The following is a 27879-nucleotide window of genomic DNA, read 5'->3' as shown; positions in this document are numbered from 1 at the left end:
TCACGTTAAAAGTGCAAGGCAATCTGGGGTGACATCGCGAGTTCACTTATGCAGATGGGTTGTGCACTCAGATTCATTAGAAACAAAGCTGCGTACGAGAACAGACTGTGTAACTCAGTTGATCTGACGAATATTCAAGTTGTTAAGCAAATTATTGCACTGAATAATTAAGCTAGCATCAAATGCAAAGTTTACACCGTTTCTCTACTGACTAAACCTTCTGCGCGGCACCAAGATTTTAGGAACAATTTCCTAGAGACTAAACTCCAGGAAACATGGCCCCAGCTACTTCCCAGAAATCACACTTGCACCAAGCATCCGACTAGTTAATATTAATTAATACTGATGGAATATATCCTGGCAAATTATCCAGTAGGGTTAGGGAATTAACTGGGATTTTGCAAATGACTGATGCCAGCCCTGGCAAGCCAATGCCATGGGATGGAAGGGTCTCAGTTCCAGGACACAGAGCCCAAGGGTCAGCAGGAACCTGCCTGGGGCAGGGTGCATTCACTGGGGTTTGTTCAACTTTGGGCTGTTTGCTTTTGCTCTGCTTCCAGATGATTTGTTCTTCTGGCGGCAATGGCAGCAAGTTTATCTCCTGTAAAGCTCCCCACCGTGGGTGGTTTATATAATTTGTTTTTAATTTTTGTATCAAGTGCCATGTTGCCAAGGCAATACACATTATGGTAATATTTATTGATTGACTTGTTTTCACCGTTTATAAAGTAAAACTGTTCAGCAGTACGAAAACTTCGTGCCTGTAAATGGCCGGTTGGGAGCCTGGGACAGGGGTTAGCTCCTTTAGAGGATAAACTACAAGTTTGCTCACCCCTGCTCGGCTCTGGAGCCTCCGTAGGAGGGCTTATTGCATGTAGGAGGATGGACCAAGCGTTGTCCCCTTGCACGCTGCAGGTCAGCTGCAGCACCACGAAAACAGCAACTGGATTGAAAACAGAGCACAATCTGGGTGACATCCCAAGCGTGCGTGTGCACGGACCCACATACTTGTTGGCTGGCACAAGTAAATACAAAGGCTCCACACCACGTCCTGCCTCTGAAAAGCACGGATCAGCTAATTGTTTCGGGCTCAGATGGGGATTAGTGCAAATGCCGCTCCTTTGGAAAGAAGACTTGCTGCTGGCAAAACAAGACAAATACCTGTCATCGGCGCGGATTCGCTTTATTCCTTCCCCATGGAAATATCACTTTTTTCCATCCTGTGCAAACAAATTTAGAAAGATGATCCCCGGGCCTGCCTCTCACATGGGGATCAGCTCGGATGGGCTCTCCTGACACTTCACTCACTACCTAGATCGTGACCCCGGCTCGGAGCATTTGTTCCCTGATTCCCTGGGCACGGCTGTCGTGGGAAAGAAGACGTGCAAAGCCTTTGATAGCAGGAAGCTTCCTCTCCCTGCGAGGAGGGGAGGTAAGGACTGGGCACTGGGATGGAGTCCTCCCCACTTGCAAATGTCACTGCTGATCCAGTGGGCACAGATGAAGGAGGTGCAGGATGAAGTTAATTCAACTTATTTTATGAGGTGGGCAGGGTAATCCCCTAACGCTGCTGGGACAGTGCAAATACAAACTGCCCTTTACCCAGTCTATGGTGCAACGGGAAATATCCATCTTATGCATTTTCTCTGCTCCCCACCAGGCTCATGCATCCCTTTGGCACCATGAAGGTGAGTTTTGGACATTGCCCATTGCGGGAAGCACCACCAGCAGTCAAGGATTCTGGGAACAGAGGCATCGCTGCCTTAGCCATTTGGAGACGACCGACACTATGACACTGAGCCTGCTCAAGAGATGCCACTCAATACAGCAACAATTAGTCCTTTAATAGCCAGAAACATATTTTAACCTGCAAACCTTCCTACGGCCAGTTTTGGGATATAAAAAAAAAATAATAGGAGCCTGAGGAGCTTTTCATGTAGAGCAAACCCAGCTCAGTGGCGCAACACGTGTAGTTACGAGAGGACTGTTTACTCTGGGAAGTAACTGTTGATGTTTATGTTCCTCCTTGCAGACAGCTATGGATTTCACAAAATTGCCGGGCCTGGTAGCTATTGGCATCCTTTCTGGGCAACAGTTTGCATCGAGTAACTGGCACCCTTCCTGCGCGGAGAAGCCAAGGAGTAAACGATTGTGAAAACCGAACTGTTTGCATCCTACCTCTGCACAAGGGGAGAAGCAAGCAGATTGCAGTGCTGCTGAAAAGCAGCGAGCTTGCCTTACTGCCAGGGCAGCACCTGTTTCGTGTGTAGAGTCAACAGGAGGCTACAGTCAGCAGAGCTGTCAAGCTGACAGCTCTCAGATATGCTGAATTCACTCTGTCTGAAAAGCCTTCAACAGTCTGGGCTAAAACGGGAGGGAAATAAATAGCCTCGATCCAGGGAAACAAATGGTGGGGTTTGCTACCATCATTTATGATCCTGGTTCTCCTCCCATGAATAAATGTAAATCCTTGTAGCACCAATAAAATCAGTGGATTTATCTTTCTGCACGTTCAGCATACAAAGAAAAACCACCAAATACATCAGGAAAATCCCCTTGCTTCCTTAATACGAGATGGGGAAGATTAATATCACTTACTCTGCTAGGAAGAAAGGAGGGCTGGCACGCAGCTGCCTATTTTAAGCGTGTATGTTCAGGAATCTCTCTACCCCCATTTGAGGAATTACTTCTGCAAAGCAGGGTAGCTACTGCTCGGTTTAATGAGAAATCAGAGGAAAACCAGGAGCAATATCAGAGCACAGCACTAGGGACAGGACTCATGTGGCACTTTAAAAGCATGTTTCATTAGCAGACACCAGCATTTGTGATGCTGATGTGAAGTGCCTGAAGTCCTACCTTGAGTTTGCAGCACAGGAAGCGTGTACAAAATTTAGGGGCTACAAATTCATCAGCAGGGGTGGATGGGTATGAAAGCAGGAAAGAGAACGTGTAAACCTGGTGATATGAGGGGGCATCCTTACTCCATCTTACACCACCAGCTCCATCACTCCAACAGCAACAACTACACATCAGACTAACTTAGCCTCTGATTTTTGCCCAGTTTTGCAGTCCTTATCTCCCCCTCCCAGTCTTTCCTCTCACCATTCACCTGTGCAAAAGCCAGTCACAATCTGATGCAAACTCAGTCATAAAATATCATCAGAATGAGAAAGTCCTGCTCATATTTCCCATGTAACTCCATCTATGTTTTTTGTTTGTTTTTGTTTTGTTTTTTTCTTCTTCTTGATGACACAGCTTTTACAGGAACCTCATTTATTAAAACCAAAACCACTACCAGAAGCGTGCAGAAGAACAATGCAGACAAAACAGGTTAGATACAGCAGTCTGAGAGATCAGAAATAACGCAAGCCTGTTGCCCAGCTCCCGGTGAATGTAACGGTAGATGAAATTATGCCCTTAATTTGGATGTTCACAGCTCCCAAGGGAATTTTCAATTATGTTGTCATCTCTCAGAGTGAATGCCATTGTAGTTTGAACTTACACCTATGTGGCTAAACACAGGACTCCTGGAGGACCAGCAGCTTTATTCCCTGAAATTTGGAGGGTATTTGGAAGCAAAGATGAGAACTTGTTTAAAAAAAAAAAAAAAGTATCTGTGAATATGCAGCTGGATAAAAATACCAGAATCTGGGCCTTAAAATTGAGAGTGGCTAAGGCTGGCCAGAAACCACAGCTGCTGAGCAGAGAGTGTTAACAGCAAAACCTCCTCTGGTACCAACCCATCTTGGCATCTTGGCATGTGTGTATATATATACATATATATATATATATATATATGTACACACACAGTCCAATATAATGTCTTTATATATATAATGTATGTGTATATATATATGTATATATATATACACACACACACACATTGCCAGCCCCTCCTGGATTTTTTTTTTTTTAATTTTGAATAAATGTGAACTTTTTCCCCTGACAAACATAGTGCAGCTACCAACTGCTGATCTCTGCACCAACCCTGGGTGCTTTGCCAAATGCCTTCCCCTGAAGAAGAAAAGGGCACTTTCGCAGTGGTCCTTCTCAGATTGATCCAGAACATTTTAAGTGTTTTAACTCTGGCCCTGGAGGAGCAGGGCACGTTATTTCTAATGGTGTGGTCCTTGCTGCCTGAGATCTTTTCCCACACTGGGCAACACACTGCCCATAATAAAGCATTGATTCATTATTCCAAGGGTTCAGTCTTAAAATTGGTTTAAGTGGGAGAACTTGGCAAAAAGATGGACTGCCAAAGTTAATTTAGCTTGTTATCAATTCAATAGGCTTAAATAGGCAGTGAAAGTGTTTCATAAGTGTTCATTGTTCAGAGTTCAAGCTAATACCTTCTGCTAAATTGCATTTTGAAGTTTAATCACACTCTACTTTATGTTTCTTTTGGTAATTGGGATCTCTCCACAGTATAATACGAAGAACTCAAACTAATGGGCTCCTCTGATTGAAGCTTAAATTTTGGAAGTTTGCCTCAAAGTACAGCGTGCTTTGAGAGACTGCCTGAAATACTACAGGTCCTCTCACCCAAACAAGGCGGTAATGTTTTGATCATTAAGGAAGACTTATTTTAATACAGGCAATAGCAACAGAATAATTGTCAGACTTTTAGATGCCATTATTTTAAATGTTGTTATTTTGGACCATCATTGAGGGGAGTAATGTCAAGCCCTCATGCCCCTTGAACACGCACACCCTCTGTCTCCCCTTGTCACAGGAGCTGTTCAAGAACTGGCTGCTGTTCATTTTGTCCGAAATGTTAGATGTTGGCATTTTCCTTACCAAAGGCAGAAACAGCAAGAAATGCTCATTTCTGGGCAGCATTGTGCTCCGGGGAGGGACATGGATCCTGGGAAATGGCACCCGGTAGGCTGTGACTGACGCATGGTCCCCGGTCTGGGCTCTTGTCCAAATGCGTGTTGACAAGTCCGCTACGCCTGATATCGGCTCGCTCAATGCCAGGCTTTTCTTTTCTTTTTATTTTTTTCCTCTTTCTCCTATCATCTCCCTGTGTTTCCCGGACCTTAGGCACTATGCTGCAGACAAACATATTTCCTGGGCACCGTGTCTACTGGATAAGCACCCTAAAACCTTTATACGCGGTGTGACTGCTACGATCACGTCAGCGGAGAGATCTGACACTGAGTCTTGTGCTGCCCTATTGTACTGAAATGAAATAAATACAAATGCCATTCTACGTGTAAAAGCAAAGACAAAGATAGAGGTGCTTTAAATCTGCTGCTATGATTTACAGTCCTTTTTTTTTTTCTTTCTGTTTTTTTCTAATGGCCTTGCTGCTATTCTTCCTAAGGTGATTAATACAGATATGTTCTATTTTATTGCTAAAAATAAGAAAAAAGCAAATAATTGAGTTCTACGCAGTTTTTCAAGAAATGCAGACCAAAACATACACTTTCAAAAAGACAGAAAATCAGGCAAAATATGTATCTAATGAGAACAACAACAAAAAACAACACTTGCTGACTTACTTAATGATCAGAAAAATATTGGCCCAAATAAAGCTGACATGCAGACTGCTGCAAGATTTACTGCATGTGTACACGTGGGCTCACTCTTCTACCAGTATAAACTGGGGAGTCATCAACTGACTTCAAAGGTATTTCATCCAGTTGTACTAAAAGAAAATTTGTCCCTAGGACTGTAACGGAAAACAGCAAGAATATAAATATTGCTTGAAAAGGCATTACATTTCCTGACAATAAACGATATTTCCTGCAATAAAAGGCTGAAATTAATGTACCTTGTCAAATAAACATATGACTTCATGGTATCTCTGATTTGTCGATGTTAGAATTATCAGGAGAGTAAGGTATCGTCACAAACAATTTATACCAAAATCTTTATGCAATGGCATTTTTAGGGCAATTATCAGTAATTTCAGCTCCACTAATGTCAACGTGGAATAATTCTACTGACTTTTACAGAATTCATATCAGTTTAGGAACAGGTCTGTACTGTACAGAAATTGTACAGTTAAGTATCCAATGATTGGAAAGGAACAGATGTGGGTCCAGATGTGCATGGTGAAGTCTCTGTTACCTGAGACATTTAATTCCCTCCTCTATCTCACAAATGATGTATCACAGTGAAAATAAACTTACAGGCTCTGTGTAGAAATTATTGCTTGAAGTCCTTGACTCTGTGCTGTGAGAAAGCTAAAACTTGATGATCCCAATGGTCCTCTCTGCACTCAAAACTATTAATCTCTTACTGGTAGAAACATGAAAAAAAAAAAAAAAAGCCATCCGAAACAGTTTCACCTTGTCAAGTGAAATCAAATTAAGTCAGTAATACTGAAAAAATGGGGAAAAAGAGAAGAAAAGCTTGGGGATTTGATCCAGTTCAGGGCAATATAGGAGCTGTACCACTGAACAAAGACTGTGGTCACGGCCAGCTCTGTCGTTGGCATGTATGGAGGAGGCACTTATCTAAAGCCTGGAAAACTGATTTTCCTGGGAGATGCATTTGACAGATCCCAAGCTGACGTATACAAGAGAGAAGACCTGCTAATCAAAAAAAAGAAAAAAAAAAGAAAAAAAAGTGCTTTTGATTGAGAAAGTGATTTTTGTGGAGCAACAAATGTTTGTTGGGTGTGCAAAATCCAGGCAATGTGCATCCCTCCCTGAGAAAAAGCGGGTGAGAAACCAGGAAACCCTGAGGGGTGATGGAAAAAAACATCCCCTTCCCACAGGCAAAATTCCCCGCCAGGACATGGGAAGGTAAGCCCCAGCAGGCAATAACTCCCTGCCGTTTAAGGATTTCCACATCCAGGGGAAAGCCTCGGGCAGTGGGTAGGGGCAGCTCTCGAGCATCTTTGCAGACTCAGATGGCACAAATCAGCCACGGTGGGAGCTGGGACCTGGCCGCTGTGAACCTCAGCGCGTCCGCCTGGTGTCGAGGAACGGGGAAGGAGCTGCAAAGCACTTCTTCAACCCAGCAGCAGGCAGCGAGCACTTTCCATATGACCCAATTAGCCACTCCATCGGAACAAATCAATAATGGCATTTTCTGGAGACAGGCAGGCAAGTGCTGCTGGCTCGGCACTGCACCGCATGGGGAAATGCAGAGGTGTTATCTCTGCAGAAAGCAGCGTCCATGCCTGGTTCTGTCACAGCAGAAGGGGCAAATGTGGCCACGAGCCACTAGCTACTGCAGCATCATAGATTTTCTTCTTGGTAGCATGCCATAGATAGATCGAGGGCAGTAGTCAGAGTAAGGCAACACATGCTGCAGTTAAATTTAAGAAAGGGGAGAAGGCAATAACAGCCCTACTGGGCTGACTCAAACAACAAGCAATGTTTAGAGACGTTTTCTGACATTGTGCTAATGACATTTGCTGACTGGAGGACCTCGTCAATGCAGAAAATGATCCAAATACCTTGCAGAAAGACACGGATGTCCTTGAGGCTTGGGGTAATAGAAACAAGACGGAGTTCCATGGTGTAAGGGCAGGACACCGTACTTTGGGGACTGATTCAGGATGTCAGCCTGGCATTTCTCATCTGGAACCTCCTTTTAGTCTGTCATGGTGTGTTGTTTTTTTTTTTTTTCTGAACCACAAAGTGATGTTGCTGTGGTAAAGGCACACACCGTTTTGGGCTAGAGCTGTGGGCACTTTGCAGGATAAGCAATGATAAAGTAGGAAGTTTGAAGACTTATTTATCTAATGTAAAGGGTTCAAAGCCCTCTGATGTCTGAAACTTTCAACGCAGTTAAACTGCAGGTAAGTTCTGGTAGGATCTGCTGTGTCAGGTGGATTGCACACTGAATTGTCCCATCACATTACTGTCCCACAAAGTGGTCCTTACTCCTTACTCCTTTAGGAGCCTGAAGTTTGACGTCGCCTACGAAAAGATGGCCTTCATAAGCAATTACAGGAATGCTATGAAAACAGAAGAAAACAATTTCCAAATTTTAATTACTTAGGAAGCCAAAGTGAGAACCCAAAAGAACCTTGAGAAGATGCAAACTGTTGCTGTGGTTGCTGCTGAGCTTTTTGGAGTTGTTTCCCTGCTAGGACAACCCATATTTAAAATTGTACATCTCAAAGAAAGTGGAAAAATGGAAGACAGTTTCCCCTCTGTCTCACTCTCCTGCCAGCTTCTCACACCTGCGCTGACTTTTATTGCTCACCTTTTCTTTCTGACCCTTTCACCATATGTGTGGGCTATAGGCACGTGTCTCTTGGCTCTCCGAGCTGGCAGAGCATCTCACTTACATCTCAGGAACCAAAGGAAGCCACCAGGTGGGCTCTCTCCTCCGGAACCCTCTCGATGACAGTGCCAAAAATGGGTAGCTTTGGGAAATACGGCTGCTGCCAGTAAGATTTTATGATAGAAATGGAAGCTGAAATTTAAATGTAGAGATTTCTAAGGGTTTCTCATCACCTGAAATTTCAAACTGCTATATCTAACACTGTGGGGGTAATTTGTCTTAGCTAAGATGCCTTATGTTAGAGTAATTTTATGACTTCCCCAGAGAGACAAGCACTGGTACAGGAGATGTAAACTGAACTGATCCTCACCCTAAAATCTCATTGGGATCAACACTTTTGTGGTTCTGCTAGAGACCGACCTCCCTTCCTTTTTAGCCTCAGAATACGGCCCAGGATGTTCAGCTGACACAGCAAATGCGAAGGACATGTAAGGACTGTGTAGGTTCACCTGGCCACACACTTGAGAGGCATGTAATGAATATATTCCCTTTTCATACTGTTCTTTTTGCCTCTTTCCCCATGAAACTGCACCAAAATCTACATGCACGAGGAGGAAGGCAGGTTCTGGCAATATTGCCAAAGGGCTGCCAAATTCCAGGTCAGCCCACAACTTTAAAGTGAAGCAGGGTACATTTTCTTCTCCCCAGCAGTAAATCTACATGCACATTCTCTTTGTACATGCTAAAATATTTAAATATGTAAAAATATGGATTATAATTAGGGGAAAGTTAGAATAGATTTGAATGTTTAACGTACCCTTGGTAGTTCTTGTTTAATTTCTGTATGATGCCCTCTACACAAAAAGATACCTCACCGCAGTTGTGCCCTTTCAGTGCAATCATGTAAATTTTGCTTTTGTTCACATTCTTCCTTTGCGAGCTCTCTGTGTTTATCGTGACCATCCTGGAGGAAGGAGGTAAGAACCACAGCAGAGATGGGCTCACAGGATAAAGTATTCTGATAGAGAGCAGGGAATTTTAACCCTCTGTGCCCTTGAAACAAAAGCTTGCACGTTGTAATAGCCACAATGCTGCATTCAAGGAACTGGGATTTAATATTGACCTCCAGCTGCAATAAATGCTTTTGCAGTAACCTATGTGTTGATTAAGGGATTTATTTTTTTGGGTGGGTGCAGAGATCATATGTCTTTGGAATATGCACCACTAAAAATGACAGGTCTTTGAATCATTCAGAGTATGTTTTCCTATGGCTCTTCTCCTTATTGAGACATTTACAGCTGTCCAAATTTATTAGGGTTTTGCAGGAAAACAAATGCAAAGATCGTCCTGCAATTATCCTTTCTGCTGTTGAGCTTCTTCCTATTTTTTATTTATTTATTATGCCAACACGTTTCTAGTCTTTGAACTGGAGCCCTCTCACGTGCACATATTTTCCTCTCTAGACATTTGACAAAAGTGAATGCTGGACAAGTGAACTGGCTTCTTGTTGGGACCCTTCCAGCAGCAGTCCCCTAAGCTCTGCAGACAAAGGTTGAACACCATTGATCGGGGCTACGCACCAGGGAACAGCAGTGACCTGCAGCAGCTGCTTATCAAAGCCTGGAAAACACTGATGACAAAGCTAATGAATATATTTCTCAACCCCTTTCCTTCTACTTCATGCACATGCTAGCAGTGAACTACATTGCTTCACTAAAATCTAAACATTTCATGGCAATGCGACAATGCTAACCTAATGTTTATTGAACATTTCTCAAAACGATGCAGTGTGCAAACTTAGCACTTTGGTTTGTTTCTCCTATTCGGTTTGTTTCTTTCCATTTTGTTTCACTTTGAATCCTCAGTGTTTATGTTACATATGATAACGTTTTCATATTATTGAAACAATTTGAAGAAGTTTTCTTAATATTTTCAGATCCATTTTTATTCATAATCATCTATTTCATTAAAATGCCTATTTTTCTACATCAGTTTTTTCTATATCAATTTGTTCCTTCACGACTCTAACAGATCTCACTAAAGCTGTAATTCCACATGCACATGGACACACTGTGTAGCTAAACAGAAGTCCACATTTCTATATTTTTAAGGTACTATAAGCTGTAAATTTCCCAAACCCTCCATACTCCGTGCTACAGTTTAGCTTGCAATTGTGACCACTTATTTACCTTGAGGAAGGTGGGGTGCAGTGACACACCATACACACGTGTGCAGATGCACACACTCATGCTTCCAGCCCTCATGGACACTTACGTGCAAAGTTGCAACAATTTTTTCTCTGCATTGTAAAGGAAAAGGGTGAGAATTTTTACAGTTGTGACCTTCTGTCAGACATAGTAGAAATGTGTGGATAAAAAAAAGTCAAACAGAAAAAAAAATCCTGATTTAAACACATTTACACACTATGATACATATTTATACCAGTCAGTATTGGTGGATTGGCTAATTCTAAGAAAGCCATCTACTGTGTATTTCACTTTTCAAGTGTACTCCTCTTGTAGGTTTAACTAATACAAGCCAGGGGATAGGAAAAGCCTTCAAAGAAAAAACATATATTATCCCTAGAAGTCAGCCTACTCATGCCCCAAATGGTTTTAGGAATTCCTGCTTTATGTTCAGTGAGAAGAGGGAAGCAATGCACAGGACCTCACTGGAGCTCTGTCACTAAGCATACAATTACCCCACAAAACCTCCCAAAGACATAACCACAGTCAGCTTTGTGTTTTCTTTTTCCTGTGCCACCAACACTGATCCACGGATTATTTCCATAAATGTATTCCTTAAAAAAAAAAAAAAAAAAAAAAGATACAAAATAGTCCCTAAAAGTGTTTGCCAAAATTTTCACACTTCTTTTTTTCTCTCTGGAAGTCTGTTCAGACAGTGGGGCTTGCTGATAGAGTTTTCCGACCCCTTGCCCTCCTGCTCTCCAAGGTCTGCTCAATGCCTAAGACCTGCTGGTGGGCAGATGCACTAGCACCAAAGAGATTTCCACACTGATGTAGCAGAAATTAACATTTAACAGCCAATTTGTGCCTGCCTCCCTGGCACAGAATCCTTCCTCAGGGCTTTTTTTTTTTAGCACATCCCTTCTCTAAGGACTCCTTTGCTTCAGATCTTTCTTCCCTTCAACCAAGAGATGGGGGATCCCTCCTGACAACTCAATCTGAAATGAGAGCTTTGATCCAGAGCCTGCTGAACTCCACACATCTCCACTGGCACCACAGGAGTGAGGGATCCACGTTAACTGTATATGTTAAGGGGGGAGGACAGAAGGAAAACCATTCCCATGAAGATTTTTCTTCTCCATTTTACACCAACATTTAAAACCACACACAAGTTTTCAGCCATTACTACTGAGAGCTTTTGGGAATAATAAAATCTGAAAAGTCACACCAAAGAACGGGTAAATGACTATTTTTCCTGCCTGAATACATGTGATTCCATAGCTTCTCACTTTCTCTGGCACACTGTCTCATCAGCATCTGCCTAGATTTATTTAACAGAAATACCTGGCCCTGGATTCCTGTTACCCGAATCAAACCAAGCCATTCCCCAGTACTGTACACCAAGAAAATCCCCTGTTAGAGGAACCTAAGATTTGTTCTGTGCCATTCCCATGATTCAGCTGAAAGAAAAACAGGCTCCTGTGTGAGAAAGGGTTTAATTGCTCTTGTTAGAAGAATTAATCTCGACAAGCACAAATAATGCAAAGGAAGGGAATGCCTCTTGTTGGAGACTGAATTTTGCTCTTGGATATGCAGGTGTAACTTCCTCTAAAGTTAGCAACATATCAAGGGCAGGATTAGGCCATAGCACATTTGCATCATGAGCCATGGATCCAGAGCAAGGGTGGGAACACAGGCCATCTTAATAAGATGCAGCTAACAAACATTTTCATTGCCTACCTGCTCCATTTCCGTAAACGTGCTCTGCTCCTCATCTTCCTCCTCAATATCAGACTCTCCCACAGCAATAGGAACACAAATGGACAGGTCAGGATTGGTCATGAAATCATCATTATCTGTAATTCCCAGGTGTTTCTCCCCATTTTTATTCATCCCATCCTCAGCGTGGTTCTCTTTGTGATTCTCCATGTCTTTGCCAAGCTCAGCAGTTGTGTGACTGTTCACGCAGTTGTTCAGGGCACCTGTATTCTGGGCAGCAAGCTTCATCATTGCCTTCTTTTCAGCTGTGGTCTTGGGATGCCGGAGGACATTGCAGCAAAAATCCCATGTCGTGCGTTTCACATACTGAAGACCCCTGTTGATCCGAGCAAAAGCAAGCTGCAGGTTGTTCATCTCCCCATCATCATCTGGTGCCGAAAGGTTGTCAGCACTGAAAGAGCTCAGCAGCAAGGCAAGGAACAGGTTGAGCACCTGAAACAAATAAAGTTAAAAGGAAATTAATGACCCTTGAATGTGGAGGGCAAATTTTGGTCTTGGAAGTGTGAGGATCTGAGTCTTGTCTCATCTGTGCTGCACTAACATCACCAGCATTTGTGGGATTGCCTCTAATTATGGGTGGTTTCACTGGGAATGGAGGTCTGAAGACTCTTCCAAAAACATTCATTTCAGGTACAGAAGTTCAGCATGGACAAGTACCCACACTGATATTCCCTTTCTCCCTCCAGCATCCCAAAACACAAAAAAAGAAAAGGAAAAGCTGAGAAACAGAACAAGGGATAAAATTCTCATTCGAAGCTCTGTAGTGTAAATATTCTTGTAAGCTGATATGAATGAATAATGAATTTCCTGTCATTGCTAGTATTTCATCTGGGTGAAAATCACTAATTGCAACAATTACTGACATCCAGAAGTGTACTGCTTACATGTGCAAAAAAAAAAAAATATATATATATGTATATAGGAAGATTTTTCTCAGTGTGAATATTATTATTTACATTTCACAGTACATTATGATATACATACGCATGGCATTTCACCCTAATAGTATATTTGGAAACCTTTCTAAATATTTGTATATATTTTCATGAGAACTCTTGATTTAAATAGCCGCTTGGCCTTGAAGAAAACTTACTGAGACAGTGAATAAATACCTAAGAGAACATACAGTTTCAAAACATTTGCCCTGTAGGAAAAAGGAACCATCACACCCTCAATTAATATGGCTAAAACTGAACAGGGCTCACCCCCTAAGCAGGCTTGGTCCTGGAAATGCTGCTACTAATAAGGAAAAAAATATATTTGAATATATTCACAGGTTTATGTGAGATCCAGACTGAACCAGAGACTACAAGTTGGTTTCCTCTTACTTCTGTAACTTCAGAACTGCCTACTTGGGCTTGCAGAGAACTTCAAGATTAGATACAACTACACATTTCAGTAACATATCTGATATTTTAAGCTACTTTTTTCCCATCCGGTATGTTGATTTTTCCCCCCAATAAATATAATTATATCCAAGAAATAAAACCAGTTTCTTCTTAAAGGCCATTCCCAGTAGCACATCTTGCAGGTGATTATCAGCTGCTGCATATGTGATGTTGTACCTGCTTGTGGTCTAAGAAGGACTGAAGTACGGCTTGCATGCCAGACTGACAAGGACAAGAAGCTCACACCAGAGGGAGATGCTTGGGATGATGGGAATGGTGCAGAGGTGACTCAAACCAATATCAGCTAAAATATACTCACCCAAAATAACCTAGGACCAAACTGCCTGCTATCAACTCAGCTGCTGCCTGAACAAGGCTGAAGGATGCCAGCAATGCAAGGGAGAGTTCAGTGTTGCAGCACTTCAGCCCTTGTAGCAATAAAAGAGATTTTGTGAAGATATTGTCTCTGTTATCTCTTAATGCTACAAGAAGTACTTGCAAGTCCCCTGGCTTCTGCCTTTCTCATTATATTTTAAATTGATAAAGTCTGCTAGCCTACAATAAACAGTATAAAAAGTATTTAAATTTAACGGAGCCTTACCAAACAGGCAGAAATTTTGCTGTGTCGTGTCGTTCCCCTCCTCCGCCCCGCTCACCAGCTCTTTCGTTCAAATATTCAGAACACATGAGCTGGAATTTTGCAAACTACCCTGGTCTTAATCACTCTGGTGACATTTTATTTCAAGTGTCCTGTCAGTCCTGTTTCATAACGTACTCGTTGCAATCACCGTGATTATAAACGAAAGCAGTCAGTAGCACTGCAGATGCCCGTGTCCATTACGAACTACTGAATACAGCAATGCTTTACTGAGCACAGCCCTGCTCAAAAATGAAGTGAGATTAAAGCTAATTGTTTCTTAGCTGGTCCATCGTATTGGAGTGTCGCTGAGAGCTTGCACAGATCTCCTCATGATCATTGTGGCTGTCTGGTGAAATCAGTCGTTCATCTCATATCCCATTCGGAGGTATTGCAAGTGATGTTCTCCGATAGCTGGTTGAGAATTCAGGCACAAGATCTATTGCCAGGCAGGTGGGAGACCATCTACAAACAAGTTTCTGGCAGAATCGCTTTAGCCATTTGCAAGCAAATTTGATAGAGGGATGAGGTCTCAGAGATATCCAGATTGATACACGCATCCTGAAAATAAGCACCTGTGCAGAATGAGACACTGCCCAGGCCATCAGTGTAGGCAGAGGCTGGAATGTGTCTCCTTCCTAGTCTAGGGACATGTGAAGGAGCAGGAGGATGAAGGGAGATAGAGAAATGCAGAACAAAAGTCTTCTGGACTGTATAGTTTTAATTCAGTTACTTTAGAGGTGTCTGTTGATGCTTGAGGCTGTGACATCAGCACCATACCTACAGGAGATGTGTGTGTCCCTAAATCTGCAGGTAACATCCAAGCAGGGCATGACAGGGCATCACAGCAGGCACCGGACTGATGGTATTTAGGGAACTGACACCTGCTTCAAGGACGGCAGCTGCCTCCAGCCACAACCACCAAAGCTTGGCACTCAAATGGGCATCTAAGCCCCGTTTCAACCAGAAGAGGTTCACAGGACAGTCAACAGAGCCTGAGAAAATACAGGTGACCCCGTTAGGGGCTGTGTGCAGTTGCCAGTAGGTAGCCATAAAGTGCCAACTGACCCCGGCACGGGCAGGAGGTAACTTGGGCTGATGCTACACACTCCTAATGGGAGAACTGCATCTAGTTGGAGGCCAGGATGGACACCCTATAGCATCCCAAGTGGCACTAGACAAAACTTGAGGCAAGTTCCAGATCTCCAGACTGCAGTGGTAGGTTGCACCCCCTCCCTGTACATAAACACCTCCATGTAGGCATCCAAATTTTGCTATTTGAAGCTGAATTTCCTCCTATACTTAGTTCTGATGTGAGAAAAATTATTTGTTTGAAATGCCTTGTTTTACTTTTTCATATTTATTTCAGATGTCAAACTACAGTTACAGAAGTCTATCCAGATACACTTACAGGTGTGTATGATTGGTGGTAACGTACTTACTGTTGTTATTTACCACGGCTTATCAAGGCAATGTTGTTTGCTTCCCAGAAATGCAGCTGACATTTTGCACAAAGAGCTATTTGCACTTCATGCTTTTAGCCAAAAATAAGTCTCAAATATCATTCCCCCTTTCCTTTATGAGCGGGTAACCTCAGAGGTGTATTGCTGGGTGTTCAAATAGAGTGAACTGCTGAATAAGCACTTTATATTTACTTATTCCCCCCATTTCACTGTACACTGCATTTTCTAGAAAAAAAATATATGCTCAACCCATGACACACCATGTTTCCTGTAAAAGGTTACTAATAATATCCAGTCCTCCTGGTTGCCAACGCAATGCTTTCAGTTTAAGTAAAAGCAAACTAAAGACTAATTCAGTCTTCAAAAGCAATGGTAGATTTGCATGTCCATCTGTCCCTTGAAAAGGGATCTGTTTTCCAGTGACACCGACCATCCCATCTCTGAAAGCAGGTCGCTTTTTCAGTCTTTGAGGTTAGGAATCAAATGACAGATGCACTCAAAGAAACCCCAAATCCTTTAGCATAATGACGTTAAGCATTTACCCTAATGACAGTACATCATGCTTTCACAGGCTTTCTCACTTTTAATGCCTTCCCAAAGCCACCAACTCTGGCTATGCCATTATAAGGCACCAAGGATCAGATTCATCCAGCCTAATGTCAGGTGCCTCCCTGAGGTGCTTAAGCTGGAGTTTTCCTAGGATGTCTGTAGAAGGTAGAGCCAGTCTGGCAGCCGACAAGATGCTGAAGAGCTGAACCACCTCTGGAGATGCCTAATGAAGTCTAGGCTAGCTTGACCACTTAATTAGATTGAAGCTAGGGCACTAACGGGTGCAGACCAAATAACTAACACCACTTGCCAAACCCAGCCATCACAGGACGCAACCAGACAGCTAAATTTTACATGACACCTTTTGCTCAAACCTCCTTGAAAAACAGCTGTCTTCAAACTCTGATGCTGAAGTTAAAATACTTTAGGAGCAAAAGCCTGTGACTACTGCCTCATTTCCTTTCCATTCCTGTATTTATCTTGATTTGGCAAAAATGGAATGTTATAAATCTTTATGTATTTAGCCTTTCATCTATTATTCAGTTAAACAATGTGCAGCCCTTGCAATCCTCTGCTGTTCCTGTACATTGAGCCAGCAATGTGTTCTCTACCCTGTGCTCTCATTGGGATCACTGAGGCAGAGGGCATTTGGCACCTTGCTCAGCACTGCACTGAACATAGGCTGAAATCTCTCTTAAGTCTAAGGCCATTTCCCAGCAGATTTAAAATAATTCTGTATTTTGATCAGCTAGGATGAAGAACAGTGTGACACTTGCACCAATTCAATGGCAGGGTAAAACCATCTCCAAGGCAAGGTTTTCTGCTGATGGTATTGTCTGATTACAGAGGATCTGATATGAGCTCACTTTTGTGGCTTCTCCTGTTGCAGGATCTGTCCTGATAGCACACTGCCAACAAAACAAGACAGCTTGATTTCCAAACCCCCAGTCTTTTTCTGTCCATGAGGTTTGAACAAGCTTTCACACTGAGCAGCAACTAAGGCTAGATGTTCCCGTCTGCACCATACTGGACAAATCCTAGCAGGCTGGAGTCAGAAGGGAACTTTGCAGGGGGGGATGTTCACAAAATACAGCAGTCTGCTCAAGAGCACTTCTTTTGCCCGCAGGACCCTTCAAACAACTGAAAATATTCAGACTGAAGATTTGTATTGTCATCTCCACTGCAAGAGATGGAGGATAGGAAGGACAGCTGAGGGCAGCTATGAAGACCTACATCACCTGAGGGTGCTTTCACATGGAAGAGGATTCTCCTAGGAGCCAGTTAAGCAATTTTTTTCTGTGACAACAGGGTCCAGAGCAGAAAACATGCTGAATCAATGAGTTCTGTCATGAGAAATAAAAAATAAAAATGATAAAATAAACAAAAGAAAACAAAACAACAACAACAAAACATTTAAAACAAATGGTATCCCTGTGTCAGTACATTGTCACTGCTGTCACTCAGCTGCACACAAAAGTCAGGGCAGAGCAGCACAGTGGGGTACCTGACGGGATCGTGACTACTCATCTGGTACTTTTTTTTTGTGGATAAAACAGTACCTGTAAACTTCAGCCTATTCAATACCACCTCTCCAGCAGTGTCTGTTAGCACAGACCAGCACGAAGATCCCTGACCAATATAAAAATCTGCTTTTCTTCCTTCCTGTTTGTTTCCTGATGGCAGCGGACATCTGCACTGCTCTTTGGCCATCACAGGTGGGAAAGATGCAGTTTTCTCTTAAGTGAGACCTTCTAGCAAGCCTAATACAATACGCATCAATTATTTAATTTTTGTTTGATGTAGCAAAATCCAAGAAGCTACAAAGAACAACTGCTCATAGAGGGGCTTTCACTGCACCAAGGAAGTATGAGTTCTAAGCTTCAGCCAGAGACCTGCAGGAACAGGCCATCTAGTCCATCTCTCTGCAAGTGGAGGATTATTTCTTTCCTTCGAAGTACATTTTCCAATCTTTTGTACTTTTTCATCCTAGGGCAAAGTTTACCGAGAGAGTACTTCTGCAGAAAGCAATTTACATGAACAGTTATTTTCTATATTCCCCTTTCTATTATTTCAGCTATTTGTGCTGGATAAGAGGCTTATATCCTCCCAGCTCAGTTTCTCTTTATCCTGTGTTCAATTCATAATCCCAGGCTTGTGATATCTTGGTTTCTTGCTGTCAAAATGATTGTGATACCACAAGAACAACACGAGGTTCTTCTGGCTCGGTGCAGGCAGCAGACAAGGACAAATCTTCCGTTTCTTGCCCAAGATCAGCACGGAAAACATGTGGAAATGAGGATAGGAATTTCCTGCCTTGCAGCCATGCAGCTTCCTTAGTGGACTGTGTTTGGTCCCACAAGGCAGGCTAGCAGTTGTAGATGAGATATTTGTGGAGCACCACAATACCAGCTTGTTGCAATAGGATATTTTTCTTATGAACTCCATGTTAACCTGTTTGGTGAATAAAAGGTTTGCCTGCTTAAATACAAGAAAATAAAAATTTAATGAAAACAATGCAGCAAAATCAGCTTCTTTCTCATGTACGTTCACTAAACTACTTCATGATGTAAGCAGATGTTCTGCATGGGAAAGAAGAATGGAAGCAGTATGATAGCAGAATTCACCCGCAATTCAAAGTAGCTATAACTTCAATCATATCATGTGAATTATTTCCATTTTCCCCCAGGAAGAAGAGAAGGCCTGAATTTTCCCCCAGCCTCACAGCTACCCGTGTACCTTCTTCCTGCCTGCACAAAAGAATTGTCACAGGCAGCACGCTTGAAAAGCGCAGTGCTGGGGTACGCCTGATGGTCACACATGCCTGTCAAAGGTACCTGGGATTCCCTTTACAGGCAGGCTACTCCCAGCCCAAATAATTAGACAAGCCTGGGCCCAAGGTGTCTCATCCTAAAACTGACGGCTGCACAGGTGAGATGAAACGAAGGAGTAAAAGTGCTTTTGTTCTCCGGCTACCAGTAAGAATAGGAAGGGTGGCTGATACAGGTGTAGCCATCGGCGTGGTTGACTTCAGAAACCAGGTGAGATGAATGGCTTTCCCCAGCCCATCACCACTTTTGTGCTATTCACCATAAAGCTAAGAGTTTTGCTGATTGTCTTCCACTTCGGGTATTGACATGACATTTCCCTGCAGTTTCAGTGGGCTCTCATGTGCCCGATTGGTACAAGGCAGGGCAGTGGTTCAAGGGGGCAGCTGGGCTTGCCCATGTCCGATGGTGTTTGAACAGCCACCCTATTCCTCTTGGGGCTTGAAGGGGTATGTATAATTAATGGGTCAGACTCCTCGGTGCTGTTCTCAACACTTTACACAGGGAATAAATCTGCTTGAGTAATGGAAGGGTAGATTAGGCCCATTAATTACACTCCACAGCACCTTTGTGTCACAGAGGGGTTTTCTGAGGTCACTTTAAGCTGCCATTCATCTCTGCCTGATTTCAGCAGAGATATAAAGCCAGGCAAGTACAGGGATCTGCCAGACCTGCCATGGGCACATCCTTCTGAGAGCAGGCAGCAGGCAAAGGCCACCATGTAAAATTGCTCCTGCTGCCAGCCTGAGAGGCTGACCCTCAAGGTGGAAATGTTATTTTGGGGTGGGAGGCTGAGTGGGAAGGTGAGGCTGGTGCTTCCCCAGCTCCCATCCCACAGGGACCAGCCCCTAATTTCTGCCTCTCCTCACCTCCAGCCTCTGCAACACCTTGCCTCCATCCTCTTCATGCTGGCACACAGATTGGAGCAACCCATGGCACTGCTTGCCCAACCTAGAGGATCTCCCATGTTACCACATCCTTTTGATCTGTTATCCACCTATGCAGGTATAAACCTATACACACACTGTACTGTGTCCAAGTGCTGGTCAGGATTACTGAAATAAATTTAGATGCCTTCTTCACTGACGGACTTCCAGTGTTTTTTGAAGGTAAGCCCCTTAGAAAACTCAGAAGGCAAGCCTATGGAAACCAAGCACTCTCTGATCTGAAAATCTTAGTCTCCAAGTCTGAATGTGGAGAGGAGGGTGGGATGGTGAGCAGAGAGATATCTTCTTCCCACTGCTCAAGCCACAGCATAAAACTAAACATGTTCCCACAGGTTTTTCATTAGATATCACAACAACACTAATTCGCCAGCATAGCAAGAGCTCCACCAGGGCTGCTGAGGACTTCTCAAACCAGTCTAGACATACAAAAAGTGCTATCAGACAAGCCCAGTTGCAAACCTCTCCTAAAAAGACAACAGTGTCCAAGATGTTAAAGGCTCAACAGACCCCAAAGGCCTTATGGAAGTTACAGAAAGTTTATTGATTATAAACCAAGAGCTAAATGAAGAGAATTGTTTACCTGCCATGGTGACGAGGATGTGAAGACAACTGGAAAGGAAGACTGACTGCACTGGCTTGGACTGACCGTACATTTTTAAGAGCTTTTGCTATTGCTGCTCCCAGCAAGGAGTGATCCAGCGAGGAACACCCATATTATCCTTGGAATATTTTCACTGCTCATATGCAAATTCCACCTCATCAACTGTTGTACCAACTACCACAAAATGACCAGGCACAAGAAAGAAACTCATTGTAGAAAGGCAGTCCTGACCCTGCGAAACTGGGCACATGAAGAGGACATTGCATGGTCACAGCAGAGTGGGATCCAGCCTGTGCAGCCCTGACCACAGCAGGAGCTCTGGACATTGAAACAGAGAAGTGCAGGGGCACACGCTATCAGCACTCCAGCTCTTTGCCCCATCCCTCCTTCCTGGAGTCTTCCCTTTACAACACAGATCCTACACCTGAGGTGGAGACACCCAGCCTTGATCAAAGACTGCATTGTGTTTTCCATTCAGTTTTCTACAGGTCATTGTGTCCCTTGGGCAGTCAGCACTGGAGATCAACAGAAAGAGGTGATTCCCATTGTCACATGGCGGAAAACATCTGGGGAAAGGTAAGCTGCAGAGAACCAAAAGGAGAAAACGAAAAAAAGGCAGCAGAATAACAGAGAGAAACCCAGTGATAATGGCTACGGTAACGAATGACTTCCCTGAAGCCAATATATTGCAGCAAAGCAAAATCAATATGAGTGTAGGCCCAGACACTAGAAAATTAAATCACAGACCCAAGAAATAATTAATATTAGCATTTTAAATTATTAACAGGGAAGGGAACATTTTTAAAAGTTACTTTCTAGGCTGTTTCCCAGGCTTGATATTATAATTGTGAAATCACACTTTACCATTAAACAAAGTGCGAAAAGGAATGCCCAATTAGGAATTTGTGGGTCTAAGGAGGTTCAGATTTTGCATTTTACATGTGTAGATTCCTGGAAGGGCAAAACAGAGTGACAAAGGCAGAAGGGCCTTTCTTAGGAGAGTTACAGAAGAGATTTTTACTAATTATTTTGCAGAGTCTGGAATCTCCTGTCTTCAGAGCACGCAGCTGGGCTTGCAGCTTTGACACACCTGGGCTGGAGAAGACAGCTGGCCCAAACGTGGGACAAAATCATACCGTGCATTAAAGATAAAAGGCCAGAGAGTTTGGTGGTCCTGGTTACATCCCAAAAATGAGAGCCATCTTATATTTGCCAACAGAAGGGAGGGCAGAGAGGTGCTGATGGGCATGCCTTGTTGCTGTCCTAAAATGTGGTCCATTTCCTTTGCCATCTTCTGCCAGTGGTGGTCCCAGACAGCAACCTGACCCCTCTGGATTTGCCATGGCTACTTCTAGGAAGGGCGGAGAATGCATGTCCTTTCTTCCCGTAGTGGATCTTGGCAGGATAAAGCTGATTTTAAGCTGTGCTTTGAAGAAAAGCATTCCCCAAAAATGTAAGAAAAGCACTTTGTGGAGGACTGGCTACCAGCAGCCTTCAAATCAAGTCTGTGCTCTACCACTTGATCAAAGCAAACTGCTCTTTCCAGACATGACGACCTCATCTTCGACAGCCTTCTTATGTCAGGAAATACAAAAGGTGCTTTGCTGATGCAGAAATTTGAAAGTGATTTTATTTATTAATTGTATTCTGTGTGCCTGGCTGAAATCCCAGCAACTGGGGCCACTCAAAATCTTTTTTTTTTTTTGTTCTTTTTTTTTTTTCTCAAGATGGACATAAAATCAGGGAAGCAAAGGAGAAAGTCAGTGGTGTGAGCTATCCATAAGAGCATTTTTATGAGTTTGTGCTCACTGCCAGTCTTCTAGAGAGAAAAAAGGAACGGAGAGCCAGACAGCTAGACGGTTGGGTGAGCTAAAAATTACAGCTGCGGTAGTAAATAAAGGCAAGCCAAGACCTGTTCCCCAGCCCTGAGGGTAGGCAGCTGACCTCCCGGCCCCACTCTGCCCCCAGGCAGAACTGCTCCCTGGCTGCAGCCCACCCTGGGTTGTCCCCTGAATGCCCAGGCACCCGCTGGGACAGGGTTGCCAAGGAATGTGCCAACCAAGACGGAGGAGAGACACTCGTAATGTTGGAGTTCATGCCCTGGCCAGTTTATAGATGTAGCCACCTGCCCGTGTTTTCAAAGGCAAGGCATTTTGCACTTGCTGAAGCTCCCAGAAATGGGATGGCATCACAGCTAAATGTGGGACACGAGCTTACAGGAGAGGAGAAGGGACATGGATGTCCTTCTGGAAGAAACACCCGTATGAAGAAGTTGGTAGCACAAGGAGCACAACGACGACTTTAGTTGATCAGATACAACTAAAGATCATAGCTCCATACCTAAAGACAAATATAAATGCCTTTTGCATCTCCACAAAAATTCAGCATGGAAAATATCAACATTTTTAACAATATCCTTCAGTTCAAACCCTAAAATCAATTAGCATGTACCCACTTCCTGAGAAAATATGACAGTGATCCACTGGCCTTACAAGTGCTAGGTGGAGAAACGCAGATAGGAACATGTACTGCACATGGAAAAGATCAATTCTAGTCTCTTTTAAACACCATACACTTCCTACGAAGGTTAAGCCTGTCATGACTACCTGATCGTTCCACATATCACTTTTAACAGGCTATTTCTAGAGGCAACTGCTAGAATGAACCACTCACTGGTGCAGTTTTGGTGGAGAGAAATAATATTTTTAACTGACTGTTTTAAATACAAGCATAAGATGTTATGAGTAATTAATAATGTACTAAATTTGTACCACCTGGTCTATTTTAACATTAAAACCTTGTCCTTGCCTCAGTGCATGCAAGGTCGAACTCTGTTGTCATTACCCTTTCAGTGACATCCAGACAACTTGCACGGTGACATTAATATAAAGAGACACATTGAGTTGTACCTACGTTTGCACACTCTTGTCCAAGTAAATTTCACTCAGTGTCTTCTAGATTTTTAATAACTACCCTGCTATTAGCAAGAACTTAACCACTGACAAAATCCTACTTACACAATTACCCAAGCATAGAGATAATACAAAAATAGGCAGTGTTTTATCATACTGCTGCCTACTATACTAACAAGGTAACCATTTTTAGTTTTATTTTTTATTATTTGGAAACTCAGCTCCACTTCAATCCCTGGACTAATCCAAATCTCAACAGAAAATTCACTCGTATCAGCCTCACAAATTATACACATATATAGTGGATCCTATTAAAAATATTGTCTTCTCAGTGTTTCATATAAGGGAGTCAATATATTTGATTTGGAAATACAAGTAGTACAAAGAGCATAAAGATGTTTTCCAAGGGGCAGGTTTATTGAACTAACATATTAGCAGTTTTCTTCCTCCACATTTCTAATGTCTCCCATCCATGAAGGTGAATGGGAGATAGTCTCATATTCCCTTACGTACATACCTACAAAAGAGGATAGCATTAAGGGACTTTATTTCTCTGTGATACATCCTAGATCATTTATAGATCAAGAAGAGATACCTTAAAATTCTACTGATAAAAATCTGTACCCAAGGCCAAAACCTGTCACAGGAAACCAATGAATCTGGTTTGGATTGTTGCTCTGGGAGATTTCTTATTTCATAGATGAAAAAAGAGCCCTGGTCCAGTTTTTGTTTTCAGTCTCCTTTGAGCTTTATCAGAAGTAAAAACTGACTCTTCTTCTGTACAATCACTTTTGTTAGGATTTTAGCCATTTATACTTTAAAATATCTACCTTTCTATGAATGGATGTTTCAAGGAAAAAGTTAGCAGATTTTATACCTATTCAACATGGACATTAAATAGTACCTTGAAAATAGGAACTGAACACACTTGTCCCCTAGTACAAGATGCTTGCTCAGATTTAGTCACCAAGTGCCAAGATTCAACTCTTCAGAAAAAACAACTGAGCCTGTAGCAGGATGCGCAAACTCATAAATCTGTAGTGACATTAGGAAACAGATTACTTTTTAGGAGAACATTTGGAAAGTAGTTTCTCCTCCCATCTGTTCCCAGGTGTATTTTCCTTATCTCTCTTGGGAAAGCAGTCTTACACTTCCCAGCCTGGAATGCTCTCTACTTATTCTGCCATACAATGGTATTTTTGAAACCCAGCCTTTTAGGCTGGTTTATCAAAAATATCCTGAGTTTGATTTCCCCAGACTTTTTAGCACCATCCTCTAGTGTTCAGCATGAGAGTGGGATATATCTGCCCAATAACATAAACAATAATTGTTTATGTGGGCACCGAATTTTAAAAGCCTGGAGTCTTAGGCAAAAGGTTTTTCTTTTGCAGGGTTTCCATCTCTGCTAGGAGTCATCAGACACAACTGGACTGATTGATGCTGGTGTCAGGATTCATCTTTTTAATTCATCACATGATGCCATCTGTTTCTGGTGGGCCTTTCATTCCTCTTATGGGTGTTTAATACTTGAGTAGATATGGCCAGATGTTTGCTTAGTAGCATCAGCTACCTGAGTGCTCTGCTTCCTGGACAGTGTTCAAGCAAGGATGGATAATGGGACATAAAAAGAGCAAAAATTGCTCTGGGACACAAGGACTGTGGTGGTAGCTGGCATGAAAAATACAAAGGGAGAAGCTGGGGAAAGTGTTGTGGTTTGGCTACGTTCCTCTGAGGTTTGGATTCTCTGGTATCGCACTAAATGTACCTGCTGCCAGCCATAAGGATACATCAGTGGAAGCAAAAAGGATGGTAATATGCTGACAGTTGTTTCAACTCTATTTCACTCGTGTCCTGAAATGTGCTTATTCATGTATTCTGGGCTGCTTCTCTGCAAAGCTGCATGTTACTCGAGGAGGAAAAGTCGCCTCACTTAAATAGGTGTCCAAGTTGACAAGACAGACTCGAATGACACTTACACTTCTTGTTAATGTTTCATTGGGCTCCCCAGCTCCTTCTGGACCCTCTCTAACTCTCCAGCCCCCATCTCCAGTATCCCCCCAGCTCTATCAAGGCTCCTGCAGCTTTCTGACACGTTCCCCTCTGCTGTGGTGTCCTGCACGCACCCCGCTCACTCGCTGCTTTGCAGATTTTGCCTGTCCTGATGCTGACCGTTCCTGACATGCCTATTCTCACTTGTTTGTCTAGTGGCCTTCTCAGCGGATGTCACCGAAACATAAATGCACGTTTCCAGAATGTTGTGAGCTGCCAAAAGAGCAGATAAGGTGAGCAGTGGCATTCAGGGCACAAACACAGGGCCGTGTAGGGGGCCAGCAGAGCTCCTGTAAGACTTGAGACAATTCTTCCCCAGTTTTATACAGCTGTATCTTATCCCCTCCTCCTTCCATTTTGTAGGAAGAGGAACTGATGGGCTAAACATTGCCTCAATGAGAGCACGTGCTTGGTGGTTGAAGCTTACAAAGCTTCAGAGTGCAGACCCCTAAGATGGTTTAAAAACTGGAAAAAAAAAAAAAAAAGACTAAAATGTTGTAACTTGGGCTTGTAACGTCCTTCCCAAACTTGCTTTAATTTCCAGCAAGCGGATGTAACCTAGTATTTGCAGTTAGAAGGCACACAATATTTTAAGATTCCAGTTCGTTTATATTAATCATCAGCTGTACAACTGCAATATAAAAACTACATTTCCCTCTAAGGAGATTAACCTTTATTCACAGAGTAGAACTCTTCAGTGGCCCCCATGAATAAGAGCATGTTTGTCATTAAATACAAAAATAATTACTTGATTCAGGACAGCAAGAGTGTTTGCAACTTTTGAGTTGTACATTTCTCTAGGGATAGACAATAAAATCATTGAAAATGGGGCTTCAGTAGTTTTAGATTTGTGTATAATTTGGAAAGAAAATAAGCAGACAGCTGGAAATGCGCTATCGTAAGTCATCAGTGTTCCATTTTCATTCATTTATTGGCACAAGAAATATTAATGAATGAGGTCTTATTCCTTCGGGGCAAAGCAATCTTTAATCACCCTATAAAAAGCTTCATGGTCTCGTAACACCCTTGGGTAATGCTTCATGTCTCCTAAAAAGGCCAGAGTCTTGATGTAGATTCCCTCGGTGATGGTCCCTTCATTTCAGGCAGAAATACAAGTCTCATCTGAAGGCCTTCTTTTACTATCCTAATACACTTCTTCTGTCTGAGCTCTTGAAATGTAAAATTTCAATCCACTTTTACCTAGGTCTGCTAGATGCCTAGCTATTTTGCTATTACTTGTGATTTTACCACAAGCGACAGTGATAGTTCCCTGTATCCATTTCATTTAAAGAGAAAACCTGATACATTACCATAAACCTCTTTCAAGCTCAGCTGTGATCTGCTGAGAAATCTGCAGTGATGGAAATATATCAGTATTGGGTGAGACAGGACTTTATGGCTACTCCCACGCTAATAAATTAAATGTGCCCAGAAACATTTTCTTATGCTGAGGACAATTGAAGACAATCATCTTGCTGCGTGTTATTAAACTTCTTCATACTCTGTGCTGACCACAACCTCCCAGGTGGGGCAATCCCTTGCCTGTGAACCTCCTGGTACATCTGCGTGGTTGGCCAGCTGGAGGAATCCTGCCGGGCAGGCTTCTACACTGCGAGAGTGTTCGTCAGTTAGAGAACATGGTGCACAAATGATAATACTCTGCAACTGACTCTAGGAAACAGTTTTATATAGAAACAAAGCCCCCAAGCTGAAGACCACACAATGCAACTAGCAGCCCTGTCTTACGCATTTATATACTACACATCACAGCTACCTCTCTTCTTTTTTTTCATGTTTTTCTTATGTTTGCTTGACTGCATACAGCAAACTAAAGGCAACAATGCTAACAAAGCAAAGATGCAGCAAGGAAAGCTAATCAGAATTAAATATTTATCACATGCTTTTGCTTCATTCTTAATATTTCAAAAATATACAGGAATGAAAACAATTAATGGGGATAGATGTAAACTTGCAAGCACATACAAAGTGATTTTGCCTAACTGTGGGATTACAGCCATAACTATTAATTGTTAGATAGATACATGGCACCCAATGGCTCCTTGTGGTGCTTAGGGTCTGTCACTTAGGAGGGTGATTTGGGCCAGGAAATTACCATGAAATTATTCTCACAGACTAAGCATCACATATCCTTGTACTCTCTTCTCTTCCCAGCTCAAACCATCCCCATCTCAAACCCCTCTCTTGCACATCTGTCAGGCCAGAATGCATGCTAACTGGCCTTTCATCCATCTCACTCTTCTCAGGTATTTGTTCACATCCAGGTTGCATTGGTGGTGCTCAGGACAATCTCTCAGTAGCAGGAAGACAGACTGTTGTGGAAGGACATGCAGAA

At 42.8% G+C, this 27879-nt stretch overlaps 1 protein-coding gene and 1 long non-coding RNA gene across 2 annotated transcripts in view; both read right to left on the bottom strand.

The window, feature by feature from the left end:
• The window catches only part of LOC106036851 (sodium channel protein type 5 subunit alpha-like), a 193531-nt gene that overhangs the window by 57320 nt on the left and 108332 nt on the right, over nucleotides 1-27879 (bottom strand). The window contains 1 exon segment of the mRNA XM_066991437.1: nucleotides 12117-12587. Coding sequence (XP_066847538.1) covers nucleotides 12117-12587 — 471 coding nt within the window.
• On the bottom strand, nucleotides 15336-26000 carry LOC136790001 (uncharacterized). The gene is made up of 2 exons (XR_010829046.1): nucleotides 18929-26000; nucleotides 15336-18643 (listed from the first exon to the last, which is right to left on the bottom strand). It is a non-coding gene; the product is annotated as an uncharacterized lncRNA (long non-coding RNA).

This window comes from Anser cygnoides, chromosome 2 (assembly GCF_040182565.1).
Source record: "Anser cygnoides isolate HZ-2024a breed goose chromosome 2, Taihu_goose_T2T_genome, whole genome shotgun sequence".
Classification (NCBI taxonomy): Eukaryota; Metazoa; Chordata; class Aves; order Anseriformes; family Anatidae; genus Anser; species Anser cygnoides.
The sequence above is the reverse complement of the archived record's forward strand: the minus strand, read 5'-3'. Positions and strand labels throughout refer to the sequence as shown.